Here is a 16,244-nt window from a genome sequence, read left to right as displayed (position 1 = left end):
TGTTTTACAGCAGTATATGGGCTACATAGAATTGTTACGTTGAACACTGTCACTGGCTTCAATCAGCTCCAAAACAAGCTGGTGAAAGTAACTTTATACATTTGGACTTTGTTCACTGTTCACATTAGGTTGGGTTTCCGATCCTCTCTCTGATTCTGTCGTGCTGTCACCAGGATGTTGATCCTCTTCCATTTGTGGAAGGAACTCGTCACGTACGAACCCTGGATTTGTCTGTTCCCTTCTGTGGTGATTACGAACCTCTTCGAATATCTGAAGAACCTTGAAATCAAGTCAAAAAAAGTAAAACCTGGATGAACACACTCAATAAAAAATAACAATTTTACATTGAATGAAGAGAACTGATTGTATTTAGAATACCTTGGATTTAGGAATCAGACCCACTCTGAAGAAACCAATGTTCCCAGTATCAATCTTTGTGCAGTCGACGAAGTAGATGCAATGTTTTTTAGAGGCGGTCCATCACACAACACTCCATCCACCTACATCCAAAGAAACATCAAAGTACCTCACAAAAAGTCCAACAAATCTTTATTTCCTGCTTTTTTATGAACACTAAATCATTCCCTTACCTTGTCTCCCAGTTTGGCGTGAACCTGGTTATGATGAGTAGTGTCTGCCTCGCCAGTGGGGTTGGCTGAGGTTACAGCAATAGGTCACACCTGAGAGAACCAAATATGATTTTTCACTGATGGTTCTGCTGTTTTAGCTTCTTTTATTCTAAGATGTGCAGTAATAAATGCTCAAGGATTTATCTGATTAATGAGATGTGTAGCCTCTGCAAAGTCTGGGTTTCTGATTGCTTTGTGGAGTCCCTGTGTGTATGGCAGCATCTCCTGGAACAAAGAATGCAGACAACCATCATCGGTCAAGAAGATGGAAACGTACTTGTAAGCTCTGGTGACTGCATCAGGCCTGTTGCAGGCTGCTACCAGCACATAGACGGTGTCGGTTGGCTCATGAGGATGAGCTGGAAGGTGAATGCTTACTCCAACCAGGCTACATTTAGAAACAGTGCTGAATTTGTCACCAGAAGGTTAAACAACATGAAGCTGATGATCCCAACAGCCACATTAAAGCCTCTAGTTTCACCGTACAGACCTCCATATTGTGTCAGCCCCCAAACTGTCCACATGACCCCGTATAGAATAAAGACAGTACTCTCAAAGGTTTTACCCCGAGCGAATGCTACCGAGCCACACAGGAGCTGCAGAACCCCACCAGCCACCACCACCCAGGGCAGAACCAGCTCAGACTGAGGAGTTCTGCCACCAACTGTGGCTGTGATGGCAAAAGCAGCCAGAGCATTGCAGGCATGACCCAACACCTCTGCATCTGCATATTTGGAGTAGCCCGGGCGAGGTTCATGTCGCTCTTTATCAAGAGCTTTGGGCGTGAGTTTCCCCATCCTGCTTACTAGGGCTGGGCGAAAAATCGATCAAATGAATTAATTCAAATTATTTTTTGCGGGCGATTCATAAAGTAGGTAAATTGAGTTTTTTGTAACGGCGCCTTTTTGGCCCTCCGGAGGTCCCGTAGCATCAGGTTCCTCACCCACGAGCGAGCGATAACACACAAAACAACAGACAGCAAGCGACCACATGGCGACCGGTGACGGCGGTGAGAGTGGGAAGTTTGTTCCGAAGAAAGGGATAAAATCATCTGTTGTTTGGAACTGGTATGGGTTTGCTGTAACAGACATAAAACAAGAGACCCCACGCTGCAACCTATGTCTAAAACCCGTCGCAATCAAAGGCAGCAGCACCACTAACTTGTTTCAACATCTTAAACAGAGGCATCCAGCCGAACACGAAAAATGCCAGTCTCTCCGAGACGAACAGAGCCGCAGTGACCAAGAGCCAGTGGCTAAAAAACAGCTAACTGTAGCCGAATCGTTCGCACAGGGGACCGCATATGACAAGAAAGGGGCCCAGTGGACTACAATCACCGACGCGGTCGCTTTGTACATAGCAAAAGACATGGTACCCATATATACCATGGATAAGACGGGGTTTATAAATTTGATGAAAACATTGGATCCCAGGTATGAGCTACCCAGCCGAAAGTATTTCAGTGAAGTAGTCTTGCCGCAGCTGTACAGAAACACACGCAAAAAGTTGGCAGAGAACTGGAGGAGCTGTCCTTTTTTTCGGCAACAACCGACATGTGGAGCAGTCGAACAATGCAGCCGTATATGAGTTTAACGTTGCATTTCATTAACAATGCGTGGGATTTACGTAGCATTTCCCTCCAAACGTCATACTTTCCCGAGGACCACACCGGTGAACTTATCGCCAAAGGACTGAGAGACGCTCTTGACTGCTGGAACCTGTCTGAGAACCGTCTATCCTGCATGACGACTGACAGCGGGACCAACATGATTAAAGCCCTGAAAGTGAACGGATGGCCAAACCTCCAGTGCTTTGGACACAAACTACATAACGCTATCGGTAAGTTTGACAATAAGTAAAATAAAATATTACATTTCGACAGCGCACATCAAACCACAGCCAAGCTGGATGACGCTCGTCTTTCACTACTGTAGCAATGGAAATCGCATTGATATTGTTTGTGTTCCGCCCGGAGGTTTTAGAGTGTGACACTGCAGGAGCGGCAGGTAAACATAAATGCTACCAGTTTGACACTGGAAAGTTGAATAAAGATTTCCTGTTGAGAGGGTAAAGTTCAAAGTTAAGTTTGGAAATGATTGTCATTAAATTGAGTTTTGTATTATGAAAATGGATTAATTCGGTTTGAAAGTGTATTTTATTCTACTGCAAATTGAGCCTCCAAACACTCACTTTCACCCCCCTCCCCTCAGGTTCAGTTTAGCTTATTTAAATTTGCTTCTGAAACTGAAAATTGTATTTCAACCTGGAGTAATTCAAATTCAGTTCCTAATGGCACAGAATATTAATCATGTGTCCTTTTGAATACTCTTTCTTCTAAATATGTTAATATTATTTGTGCTTATTTATAACTGTGCTACTGCAAAGTTCTGCCCATGGATTAAAACATAAAAATAATATACACCAAACAAATATTCAGTGTAACAACTGCAGGAGTTACTGTGTTCATACATAAGAAGACATACAGAAGAAATCATTTTTAGGTGGATGTAGTTGTTTATTCAAGTCCCCAATAGTGATGTATGTCTTTGTGTTTTATTCTTTATCATACAGAGAATGGTGTTAAGGATCACCGCATAGACCGAGCCATTGGAGTTTGCAAGAAGATAGTTGCTGCTTTTTCCTACAGTTGGAAGAAAAGAAGAGAGCTGGGTTTAGCTCAGTCAGAGCTGGGCCTCCCCCCTCATCAGCTTATAGTAGAATCTCCAACCAGGTGGGGCTCCTGCCAAAAGATGATCGAGCGATTCCTGGAACAGGAGAAGGCTATTGCCCGTGTCCTGGGGTCTGAAGTTAAAAGCCGCCATCTCGTGCCCTCTTGGCAAGACATCGAGGTTTTGGAGTCAGTAAACAAGGCGGTTAAAGCGCTCCAAGATTTTACAGATGCTTTATCAGGGGAAATGTATGTTAGTGTCTCATACATCAAGCCTGTTATCCATCTGTTCAAAACAAGTATTTTGCAGCCTGAGGACAACGACACAGAGCTTACCAAAACAATCAAAAGCAACATACTGTGATACCTTGTTAACAAATACAGCGATCCTGTCAAAGATGAACTGCTGGACATGGCCTCTCTGATGGATCCAAGATTCCGGACATCCTACATCGACCCAGACAAGGTGGAGCAAATCAAAAGAAGAGCTGTCAGTGAACTTCTGTCTTTCCCCACTGACAAAAGCACACCACAGCCTGGTCCAGTTGTGCAGGTGGACCAAGAGGCAAGGCCTCAGCCAAATCCCAAGAGGAAAAAGAACTTAGCAGCTTTCTTCAAGAAGAGTGTGCCAAACCCCTGGCCCTGACCAGTCAGAAGAGACTAAAATAGAGACTGAACTTGCAACTTATCTGCTCATGCCAGAGGTAGATCCTGACACTGATCCACTGCAATGGTGGAAGAGCAACAAATCAAAATTCTCAAGGCTCAGTCACCTGGCCAAGAAATACCTCAGTATCCCTGCAACAAGTGCCCCATCTGAGAGGCTATTCAGTGTGGCAGGGGGAGTTGTCACACTCAGCCGAGCTTGCCTCATGCCAGAGGCAGTGGACAGGCTGATTTTCCTTGCCAAAAATGTGTAAATGTTATTGACGGAAACTTAAGCACAGATCTCATGTTCAGCAGCTCAACCAAAATGTGATTTTTCTCCTGTTTCTACATTCAGGGACACAAATCGTTTGTTAAAGTTATATATTTTTTTACCAACGTTGGCACTTTATCAGTTTCAGTTGGAGTTGACGTATTATTTATTTTGCAATTTTTGTACTCTAAATTTTTGTTTACATTAGTATTTTACCCAAGAAAGAAGTTTTGCACTTATGTTTTTATTTAAAATTATATGCAAAGTAAATCATTTACCGTAAATACAAGTTAAAGACAGATAATTTTTTTCTGTTTTTGGATTGAAAAGTAAGATGCATTTATCCCTGTTAGTTGTCGCACTGTTTGGGTTGGTTTAGTTTTACCTGTATTTGAATGTATTGTTAATGTTTGAGAAAATGGTGTTACTCTAATGGGAATGTTTGTCTCATTTCAGTCATACAACAAAGTATGACTCAAAACACACCTGGCACTTTGATTCCAAGAGGGTTTTCAGTTATTCACTATTCATCCCTGAAGAGCATTACACATTTTGCTTTTGATTAAATAAAAGCAAAAGTAGCTTCAAGTGGTCTGCTGTTTGTACTTCTTGGTGTCCTTTCCTGGGGGGGGGGGGGTTAATCGGAAAAAATCGGAAATCGAATTAAAGCAAATAAAATCGGAGATTTTATTTTTTGGCCATATCGCCCAGCCCTACTGGTTACTAAAGCCTTAAACACACCCTGCCCTGCAGGAATCTTGGTACTGGAAACCATGTTGAATGCAGTGATGAACAGCATTCCAGACGTAGCTACAAATATAGCAACCTGCACTCCCTGAGTACCTCATTGGAAGAAGCCTTTGGGCTGTGCTGCAATGGAAATACAATAGGCTACAAAGAATAACTGGTAGAGGCCCACCAGCAGGCTCTTTTGACAGCTGAACGGAGCCAGAGTGGAGAAAAGCACCGCAAAGACAACAGGAAAGGGAAGCGGAGAGAAAGGCTGGATGGAGTACCAGGACAACAAAGCACTGTAGCCCTCTGCAAACCTCAGCAGGGCTGTAAAACCATAGAAAGTAGCAGCCAGTATGTCCAAAGAGCGATAAAAGAGGACACACAGGCTTAGCTGGAAGACTCCAGCTGTCCACAGCATGGGGACAAGTCCAAAAGAGAACAACACGTGACAGGGGACAGGCCAACACAGAGGCAGACAACAAGTTCATCACCAAACCTACACTTGCTACATCACTGCACCTCTGGTTCTGGTCTCTTTTCAGCTCAGCTATCAGCTTCAGGGCAACTCCTGGGGGTCTCACTTTACCCTGAGTGATTGTGGACAGAAGACGTCCAAATCCAAAGTGAACACACACCAGACAGACAAGAAGGTAGTTTGCAGCAGTGGTAGACTTTCCAAACCCTGCAGCACACAGGTCAGCGATTTGATGGGCAGAAGCTAAATAAATGCAGACGGCTATGAGGAACAGAACCTGTTTCTTCACAAAGAGTGCAACACTGCCTATGATGAACAAGGCCAGAGTAAACGCTGCCAGACCAGGAACCAGTGAGGCTTTCAGGTCTGTGAGCTGCAGCACCCCCTGTCCTACCAGAATGTAGATCAGACCTGAGCCACACCACAGAGCAGAGACAGTGAGACACAGAGTGGAAAACAGCTGGGCGTGGGACAGGCTGTGACGGACACCTAAGAGGGAGAGATAGTCCAGTTAGCAGGCTGGAAACAGGAAGTAAATCACATTGGTCAGCAGAAACTCCTTCAAAACAAACCTGCATAAGCTACAAGGACTGTGATGATGAGGAGCAAAACCCCCAGGGAAGTGTGGGGGATGAAGTATTTTAGAGGAGAGCTGGCAGAGCCGTTCACCAACAGCAGGAGAGAGCCTAACAACACAGACATTATTGTGTGGGTTAGGGTTGGTTCAGCTGTTGAAAAACAATCAGAAAAAGGCTAAAAAAAAGGCATCAGATGCTTCCATAGGCGTCATTTTAACCGGGGACGCCGGGGACATGTCCCCGGCAAAATGTGTGATTAGCAGCTGTGTCCCCCCCACTTCCAAAAAGCCTGCTGATGAGGATTTTTGTTTTACCAGCTCAGATCTTATACCAGGGGTCGGCAACCTGTTCCCATCAAAGAGCCATTATTACCCGTTTCCCACAGTAATGAAAACACTGGGAGCCACAGCGGCCGCAGCGTTGTGGGCGGGGCCTACCCTCAGACAGCAGAGAGCTGCTCACAACCAGGTGACAGCAGCCGGTACCGGTCGCTCGCATGGGCGTCGCACCCGTGGGGGATTCAACACCCACACTTTTCCAGCTGTTTTGCTCACCTCCACACCAGTCTGGTTTCTTTATGTCGCACTCACTCTGTTTGCCTCATCTCCTTCTTCACCTCCCGCTTCTGACAGCCGATGTCGGGTTTCCAGGAGAGCAGGAGAGGGAGGGACGGAAGAGCTCGACTGAATTCATAATTTTACATCATGACATTAGCTGTACAAAGTCTGAGTTTGATAAAGCGAAGAACAACAATTTGCAGAGGTTTGGGCCACGGTAATTTTGGACGGACCTTAATAAGCAGTGACTTAAGTGAAGCAGGCAGGTCGCGCTAGGGAAATTTCGTTTAAAAAGACGTCATAAATGTGTTCCCCCGTCATTTTTATTTCTAAAATATGAAGTAAAAACTCCCAGTTTAATTTTCATTCATTTGTCATTAATATGTAGTCTACACCCGTGCGTTAAGTGGACCATCTTCCAGTAAAAGCAAAGCATCCCGCCCACCTCTCCAAATGCGTAAAATGTGCATCACAGCCGCTAGTTAGGCGCGCCGCGCGCACCATCAGCTACGTCAGCCCAGACAAGAGCAGAGCAAATAGAGAAAGAATAGAGGATAATTGTGTCTGGATGTGGATGGAGATTACATTTTACAGCAGCCTGATCATCATTTAAATACGTAAACCATCACCTGTCTTCTAGTCCACACTATCAGCATTATTTTAATTGGTGTGTGTGTGTGTGTGTGTGTGTGTGTGTGTGTGTGTGTGTGTGTGTGTGTGTGTGTGTGTGTGTGTGTGTGTGTGTGTGTGTGTGTGTGTGTGTGTGTGTGTGTGTGTGTGTTTTCCACTTCAAACATTGGTCTAACCAACCAGACCAGCGTGTCCAGTAACATTAATGTTACAATTAAACAAATTCACTTCATGTAGTCTAGGAACATTTCACCTGCCGTGGCCCGACCGCTTCTGCTCCACATAAACTTTGTGCGTGATCAAATGTCTCTACGTGTCATGCGTCTCCATATTAGAGACGGGAACAAGCGCTGTTCATCCAAAGTTTCATAATTTCATAAAAAGAGCATTTTTCCAAGTGACACATCCCTCAGAGAGACCGGGTTTCCAGACCGCTTCAGTGGGAGGAAATCTTATGGCATGCGCTGTGGTTCTGCACTGCGCTGCAAACCCCTCTAGATCTTCAGCCCACTGTGCGCCGTAGGCGCTCCGAGCCGCGCTGAACACAGTGTCCAGTATAAAGCTCTGATGGGAATCAAGTTACCTCTGCGATGTGCGTTAACGATTAAAATGTCAGCTCATCCATGCGCATCAGTGTGCGTCAGGGTAATTCTTTCAAAACAACCAACATCCTTTAGTTTATCTGTCAATATGTGGCAAGGTGGAGAAACGAGGGCCCGGGCGGGATTCGATCCCCAGACTCCCGGGTGAGAGTCATACGCTATAACCAGTCAGCCGAAGGGACAGCCCCTTGGCCAAATAGCCAGGGCGCATTATCTATCGGGACACTGTGACAGGACATACACACTGCCACACCTGATTATGAAACTTTGGCTGAATAGTGCTTGTTCCTGTCTCCAATGTGGCGACGCATCCAGGAACCGTCTGAGGAGAAGCCCAGACTCTGACAGCCTCCAGCTCAGGAAGTGCCTATGATTACGCACAAGCGTGACACGTCAAGCCGGTCTCACAGTAAGACCGGGTTGGACCTGTTCAGGTTTACGCAGACAATATTTACATTTAGAATTGGCATACAGATGTAAAATTAAAACAGTAAAATATAAAGCTTTTTATTTAAATATCCATTCATTATTATACAAGCACAGAGAGCCGCATCAGATGGATGGAAGAGCCACATGCGGCTCAGTAGCCGCCGACCCCTGTGCTAGCCTACTTTATTGTCCCCAGCAATTTTTAAACCCCACTCAAGTGTATGGTTATTGTCCCCAGCAATTCTGAAAACAAACTGACGCCCTTGGATGCTTCTAGACTTAATCATGCAGTACACTAAAGACACGTTTGCTGTGATTTATTGGTAACAGAACAAGATATAGGTGGAAGACCGGAGAAAGCCAGAGGAAGAGTCGCCTGGCTGCTTGTGTTTGTCTGATCTGATTTGCACATATCTGTGCCATGTCTCATTTTTGGCTCCATTAGTGTTTTAAGGGTTTTAGTTTGAACTGTTTTAGATGGGAGAAAGCCATAATGCTTTTTGGCTTTTAAAACAGACGAGGGACCAGAGGCTCCCTCTCAGCTCCAAACATTTGTGAGTATGGTCAGTAGACCTCTGTAACATGTGTGGGAGCTTTTTAGATGTCTGTTTTAATTGAAAATCTCCATTTTAATCATGTATAACCACCTGTCTTTTTAACACTGTTATTTAGCTTTTAGACACTCCACCGTCAGAGATCAGCGGTACTTAGCTACATGCTAACCCAAAGCTAACAGAGTTTTCCCGGGCGTTTTTAGCAAGAAAACCTCTAAAGTGAAGGCACCTCTGGCCTGCTTAGTAATGAAATCATAACTAGGTAAGCTGACCGAGGACATCGGGCTAATACTCACAGTTCAGTGCAAACTATATCTATGAAGCCTAAAATGATTTTTTTTAACCAGGCTATTTATTTCTGCTGTGAAACTGGCATTTTTAACATAGGATTTGCTCACTTCTGGTGCGCGCGCACACACACACACACACACTGGCAGGCAACAACATTAACATCCATTACTGTAACAGAACAATGGTTATGATGGGGCAGTGTGATACAAGAAGCTGCTCAAATCTCTGCTGGGAACTTTCCAGTAAACATATTTTTGCATCTATGTTTTTTTTTTTTCAGTTCCCTCCCTGCAGTCCCAAAACATGTATTTTAGAGTAATTAGGAGTCTAATTTAATCTATGATCATGTCTCTGTGTCAGCTCTGTGTTATCCTGTTGTTCAGGTGTTATTAGTCTCTCTCCTGGTTAATACTGGTATGAGCTCCGTGACTCTGAACTGGGCAAAGTAAGGACAGAAAATAGCTCTGAACATTTTTCACATTAAACTGGTCAGTGAGTCATTTGTAAGTTTCATAGTTAAACAGCCTGGAAGTGTACGCCACCACATTTAAAACAGCTTTTATTTTCAGTTAAAATTAGATCACATTTACAAAAGTAATAATAAAAAATTATACAATAAATAAAATATATTAATAAAATATATTTTGTAAAATTGATTTAACTTTCTGTAAAGTTTAGATACACCTTCAAATAACAGGTAAGTTCAGTCCATTTCAAATGAAGACTTAAAATTTTATTTAGTTTAAGTTGTTGGCTTTTTATGACATAATGAGTACTTTTTTATACATACATGTACTTTTTATTGAATTAAAGACAGATACAGAAACAAATACTATTTTAAGTACATTAAACAGCTTTTAAATGTCACTGAGATCATCTAATATAAAGTATATGTGTTTCACTAGGCTCTGTGTGCTCATGGTAAAACACCAGCAGTCATGAATAAATACAGAGGTTAACAAAGAAATTATAATTTACTTGAACACTTGAATGTAATGCCTCTTAATCCCCTGGAAAACGTTACATTTTACTTTCCACATCTAAGCATGTTCACGGCTTATTTACGTTATGAAACAAGATCCACTATAAATGTAAGAAAGTGCTTTTATGTTTGTAACAAAGCTACTTTTTCAACCACATAAAACAGCAGGGTTGTTTATATGTTTCAGAGACAATTCAGTTCATCATCATAGTTAGTAACTTAAATCAATGAGATGGTGATAAACACAGAAAAGACTTTGATGAACGACTGCTGCCAGCCACATGGTTGATCCTTCATGAGCTTTTGTTGGAGAAATGATTGAACTGGTCTTCTCCACAAGCCAACATTGTTGCATGAAACTTCCTGGGTCGATCAGGATCCTAGCAGCAGAACCAATCAGAAACATGATTATATAAAGAAGGTCAGACGTTCTAAAACACCCTGAAGAGATTAGTCTCACCTGAATGGGGTTTGCACAGTGGGAACATAACGGATCACAAAGCCACAGCGCCTCCTCCGGGACGTGTTGGGATCACTTGCATGGACAAGAAATCCATCATGAATCTGTGGGAAAAAAAAGTCATCACGAATCAAGTTGTAATTGTCTTTAGAACTATTTTAGATTACAGCAACAACAACTCACAGACATCTATCCAGCTTTCAGAGGACAGAACACAGTCTCCTCCACCTGAACCAGCTCCTCTGGGATCTCCTGGTTGACCGACAGCATGTTTCCAGAGCGGGTGGCTTGGCGATGGGGTAGCATGCCAGAGCAGTGGCTTCCTACAGTGAAAAAGCTGATCATGAGACAAAGCGCTAACTAGGACTGTGGGTTAAGCTATAGCTTCAGACGAAGTACCTGGAATAACCTGAAGGGCTCCGTTTTCCTTCTGTGAGTCATCAAGAGCGAGCCACACAGAGAGGACCGGACCACCAGCAATTCCCCAATACCTGTAAAACCAAAGGCTTACACTGAGAATCAGTGAAGACACTTTTTACATTTATTTTTTCACTGGAGTCACCGGGACCTCATATCCTGTTGCCAGGCGACGTAAGGAAGACCGTTCTCCCCATCAGACTTGGTCGGACTTCCTTCATTCTCCAGGATGTTGGCTGGTTTGAGAATCGGGTATTTACAGATGAAACGAGAGTCCAGCAGGAGGACGTCTAGGCCCAGGACATCTTGGATCACTTGCAGGATACGGGGATGTTTGGTCAGGCTCATCACCCAGGGATACTGGAGGTGAACGTTGTGGAGGCTGTACTGAGTGTACTCTTTACCTGCATAGACAGTTTTGTTAGAAAATCAGTTTGGAACAAATGGATCAGACAGAACAAAATGTACTAAATAAATCCTGAATATTTGCAGCATGTGGAATTCTTTACAGCATGTCTGATTTGTACATCCTCCTCACCAAATTCATCCTCCAGCTTAGCAAAGGCGTCTCTGGCTTCCCTCAGCTCCATCTCATTCAGCACGGACAGAGGAGACAGGAAACCCTGCTGGTTGTAGCTCTGCTGGAGTTCAGCCATCTTTGTTAGAGCGTCTCACTGCTGAAGCCTCTCAACTGTTTAGATAACTAATCAGACAAAGAAAAGATCAGTTTTGGAAACATTCAGTCTTTATCTCATAAATGTAACAATAAATCCTGCCATGCCCAATTTTCCCAACTGGTTTTTGAGAAAAGACCAATAAAACACTCACTACCTCCCTGAATTTAATTATAACGGAAAAGTCACTAAATTGTTTTAAATCTTTCTTGTCATTTAATTATAACACACGCACAAAATAAAAACTGTTGTTCCTTTTAAAAAGAAAACATGATAAAACTATAGAAATGAGTATTTTCAGGTGCAAATCTAAACTTTTCTTCTAGGCTACAGTGACAGCAGAAAACAGCTGGTTCTGTCCGTACCTGTCTGCTCAGTCTTTTCTCGTGTTCTGAGTCTGGACTCAAACACACGAGGATCAGATTTTATACTCGCCGGCATCCTCTGGAAACGCCCGCTCTTATGCCAGCTGGAGTCATGTCACATATTTCCAGTAAGACAGAATCGAAGAGGAGAATCCGTGCAGTGATGTATCTATTGTTACAACATTCTGGTGTGTGGAGCCTATTCAAACATTTTTGTTCTCTCAGGTAACGAGAAATCTTTTGTTTTAATCAGCTTGTAATGAACTCAAGCTGGCAGACCCGTAAAAACACCCAACACAGAATGACACGTTTTAGAATGTTTATTAAAGAGGGAAAAGGGGCGATGACTGGAGAGGCAGAGGCTAGGTCAGAAGACAGGCGGTCGTTACCAGAAGATCCGAGAGGTTGAATATCCGACAGGGGAATCCGGAGACGTGGTCGAGGACTGAGCAGGGTCTGGGCCAGGAGGTCAGAGGGGCAGTAACTCCAATAGGGGAAATCCAAAGACGTGGTCGGGAGCAAAGCGGTAATCACAGGAGGGCACGAGGAGCAGGCAGGTCAGAGGACGAGGCAAGGTTCGGATCCGTGGAGTCAAGGTGGGTGAAAGGCTGGAGAATTTACTAACAGAAACGTGTTCAATAATCTGGCACCGGTTGGAGAGCAGGCTGGGAGTTATATAGCAGGAGGAGCAGGTGTATGTGATGAGCTGATGAGGAGCTAATGAGAGACAGGTGGTAGGATGATGTGGATGGTGAGTTGACTGTGGTTGCTGGGGAAACCGCTTGGCTGGAGCTTGATGAGGTGCGGGCTGTGGCTGCTGTGATAACAGGTCTTAGGCAGGAACAGGATCATGACAGTACCCCCCCCTCAAGGACCGGCACCAGCTGGTCCACCAGGCTGGTCAGGATGGGTCCGGTGGAAGTCGCGGACGAGGGACCCATCGAGGATGTCCCTGGCGGGAACCCAGGAACGTTCCTCAGGGCCAAACCCCTCCCAATCCACCAGGTACTGAAGTCCCCGACCCCAGCGCCTGGATCGTAGGAGCCGCCTGACATCCCAAACCGGCCCACCCCCCACCAGCCGGGCGGGCGGAGGGGGCCCGGAGGCGGGCACAAGTACAGAGGAGACAACGGGCTTGATCCTGGAGACGTGGAAGGTGGGATGGATGCGAAGCGGCCTGGGGAGACGGAGGCGTACTGCTGCAGGATTGATGACCTTAGACACAGGGAAGGGCCCGATGAAGCGAGGTGCCAGCTTGCGGCAACCCACCCGCAGGGGTACGTCCTTCGTGGACAACCAGACCCGTTGTCCAAGGCTGTAGGTCGGGGCGGGCAGGCGGCGACGATTGGCAGTGCGGGAGTATACAGCAGAGGACCGGACGAGGTTCCTACGAGCCAACCGCCATGCACGATGGCACCTGAGAGCAGCTGCCTGGGCAGAAGGAACCCTGGACTCATGGTCCTGAAGGGAGAAGATAGGGGGTTGGAAGCCATAAACAGCATAGAATGGTGACACACCTGTGGAGCTCGACGGAAGGGAGTTGAGGGCATGCTCCACCCAAGGCAGGTTACGTGACCAAGAGGTGGAATCATCCTCGCAGAGCAGCCGGAGCCTGGTCTCCACCTCCTGATTGACCCTCTCCAATTGCCCGTCTGTCTGGGGATGAAAGCCGGAAGAGAGGCTTACTTGGATGCCCAGCCGTGCGCAGAACTCCTTCCAAAAGCCCGAGACAAACTGAGGTCCCCGGTCCGAAACGATGTCCACAGGTATCCCATGAAGGCGGAAAACCTCCCTCGCCATGATGTCAGCCATGTCCTTAGCAGAAGGGAGCTTTTTAAGAGGCACCAGATGAGACATCTTATAGAAACGGTCAACAATGGTAAGGATTACCTTATGCCCATCTGAGGAGGGAAGACCAGTGATGAAGTCCATGCTCAGGTGGGACCATGGACGATGTGGAATGGGCAGGGGACGTAACAGTCCTGCTGGAGGTCTACGGGAAGACTTGGCTTTGGCGCAGGCTGGACAGGCTGAAACAAATTCCTTAACGTCCTTTTGCAGGGTAGCCCACCAGAAGTGACGGCGTATGAGGGCGAGGGTCTTGGAGAAGCCTGGGTGACAGTAGAGACGTGAACTATGGCAAAATGTGAGTACCTGGGAGCGAAGATCATCAGGAACGAACAGGCGATCAGGTGGACATGAGGGAGGAACAGGGTGTTGCTGATAGGACTGCCGGATTTGGTTCTCCAGGTCCAGTCTGGAAACCCCCAGTAAGACTCTTCTTGGAAGGATGAGAGAGTCATGGTCCTGGACGGGGTCAGGGTTCACGGGTTACATGGATCTGGATAGTGCGTCGGGCTTGGTGTTCTTGTCACCTGGGCGATAAGACAAGGTGAAATTAAATCTGCTAAAGAATATGGCCCACCTGGCTTGGCGAGAGTTGAGTCGTTTAGCCGTCTTGATGTATTCCAGATTCTTATGATCAGTCCAGACAATGAATGGAATGATAGCCCCCTCTAGCCAGTGACGCCATTCCTCAAGAGCCAGCTTGATAGCCAGCAGCTCCCGGTCCCCGACGTCATAGTTCCTTTCTGTGGATGAGAGTGTTTTGGAAAAGTATGCACAGGGGTGGATCTTATCATCCTGTGACCTCTGACTGAGTACTGCACCAATGCCAAAGGCGGAGGCATCAACCTCCACAATAAACTGCCTTGAGGTATCCGGAGACTGCAGGACGGGAGCCGATGTAAACAAATCTTTGAGAGTTTGAAAAGCAGTTTGAGCTGAGTTATTCCATAGGAAACTGACCTTATTGGAGGTGAGAGCATGAAGGGGTGCGGCGATCGTACTGTAATCCTTAATGAATCTCCGATAGAAGTTGGCCATGCCCAGGAATCGCTGAAGTTGTTTCCGGGTTGTGGGTACGGGCCAGTTGACGACAGCTGAGGTCTTGGCAGGGTCCATGGCCATCTGATTGGGAGATATGGAAAAACCAAGGAAGGAGATAGAGGAACGATGGAACTCACATTTTTCAGCCTTGACAAATAGGTTGTTCTGAAGGAGACGGAGTAACACGGCATGCACATGTTCTTGGTGGGTCTCTAGATCAGGAGAAAAAAATCAACACGTCATCAAGGTAGACAAACACAAAGTGTCCCACCATGTCTCTGAGAACATCGTTGATAAGTGCCTGAAAAACGGCTGGAGCATTAGTTAATCCAAATGGCATAACCAGATACTCGTAATGCCCTGTGGGTGTGTTGAAGGCTGTTTTCCATTCATCACCTTCTCGTATGCGGATAAGATGATAAGCGTTGCGTAAATCTAGTTTCGTAAAAATCTTGGCTCCTTGCAAAGAATCAAAGGCGGTGTTTATAAGTGGTAGGGGATAGCGATTTTTAATGGTGATATCATTGAGGCCTCTATAATCAATACATGGTCGGAGTGACCCGTCCTTTTTCCCAACAAAGAAGAAGCCAGCCCCTGCAGGAGATGAGGATGGTCGTATCAAGCCCGCCTGTAGAGACTCTTTGATATAGGTGGTCATGGCAGCTTGTTCGGGAACACTGAGGGAAAACAAACGGCCTCTGGGGGGAAAAGTGCCAGGTAGCAGATCAATGGAGCAATCGTAAGGTCGATGGGGTGGAAGGGAAGTAGCACGATGTTTGTTAAATACTTCTTTGAGGTTGTGATACTCCTGGGGCACCTTAGAAAGGTCAAGGTGCATCTCTTGGGACTCCTGGGCAGGTAGGGTAGAGGGAGAAGCGTGAGTTAAACAGTGGTTATGGCAATGATTGGACCAATGAAGGATTTTACCGTTACACCAGTCAATTTGGGGATTGTGTGTCTGTAACCAGGTATTGCCCAGAATGATTGGTATCTCAGAGGATATAACAAGAAATTTTATGGTTTCAGTGTGGTTACCTTCCATCTTCATGGTAATCGGATCAGTCTCCTGGGTAGCATGGTACATAGTATGTCCATCGATGGCCTGGATCTCCTGTGATCTGGATACAGGGTGGAGTCCCAACCCCAAGGATTTGGCAGTATTAAAGTCCATGAACTCAGTGTTGGCTCCTGAATCGATAAACACTGGAAGTTCTTTCTCCTGGTTATTATGGAAAAAAGTCGCAGAAATTGGGGGTCTGGACGAGGGCTTAGGATTAATATGACCCAGCAGATACCTCGTGTTTTCTACTGGGCCTGACCTTTTAACGGACAGTTCCGAACCCGATGACCCGACGTGCCGCAGTAGAAGCAGAGGTTATTATTTCTGCGC

General features: G+C 45.6%; 1 protein-coding gene and 1 pseudogene across 1 annotated transcript; both read right to left on the bottom strand.

Moving 5' to 3' along the window:
* Window positions 1-93: 93 nt before the first annotated feature.
* Window positions 94-10,698, bottom strand: LOC107372505 (uncharacterized; annotated as a pseudogene).
* LOC129160701 (L-threonyl-[L-threonyl-carrier protein] 4-chlorinase-like) lies at window positions 10,699-11,620 on the bottom strand. Its single transcript, XM_054737701.2, has 4 exons — window positions 11,465-11,620; window positions 11,078-11,330; window positions 10,909-11,000; window positions 10,699-10,832 (listed from the first exon to the last, which is right to left on the bottom strand). The coding sequence occupies exons 1-4, from the start codon at window positions 11,580-11,582 to the stop codon at window positions 10,699-10,701; spliced, it is 597 nt and encodes a 198-aa protein (XP_054593676.2). The 5' UTR covers window positions 11,583-11,620.
* Between the last annotated feature and the right edge of the window lie 4,624 nt (window positions 11,621-16,244).

The sequence above is a fragment of the Nothobranchius furzeri genome, chromosome 1 (genome assembly GCF_043380555.1).
Source record: "Nothobranchius furzeri strain GRZ-AD chromosome 1, NfurGRZ-RIMD1, whole genome shotgun sequence".
NCBI classification, from domain to species: Eukaryota; Metazoa; Chordata; class Actinopteri; order Cyprinodontiformes; family Nothobranchiidae; genus Nothobranchius; species Nothobranchius furzeri.
Note: the sequence above shows the minus strand (reverse complement) of the source record. Positions and strands in the feature narration are given on the sequence as shown.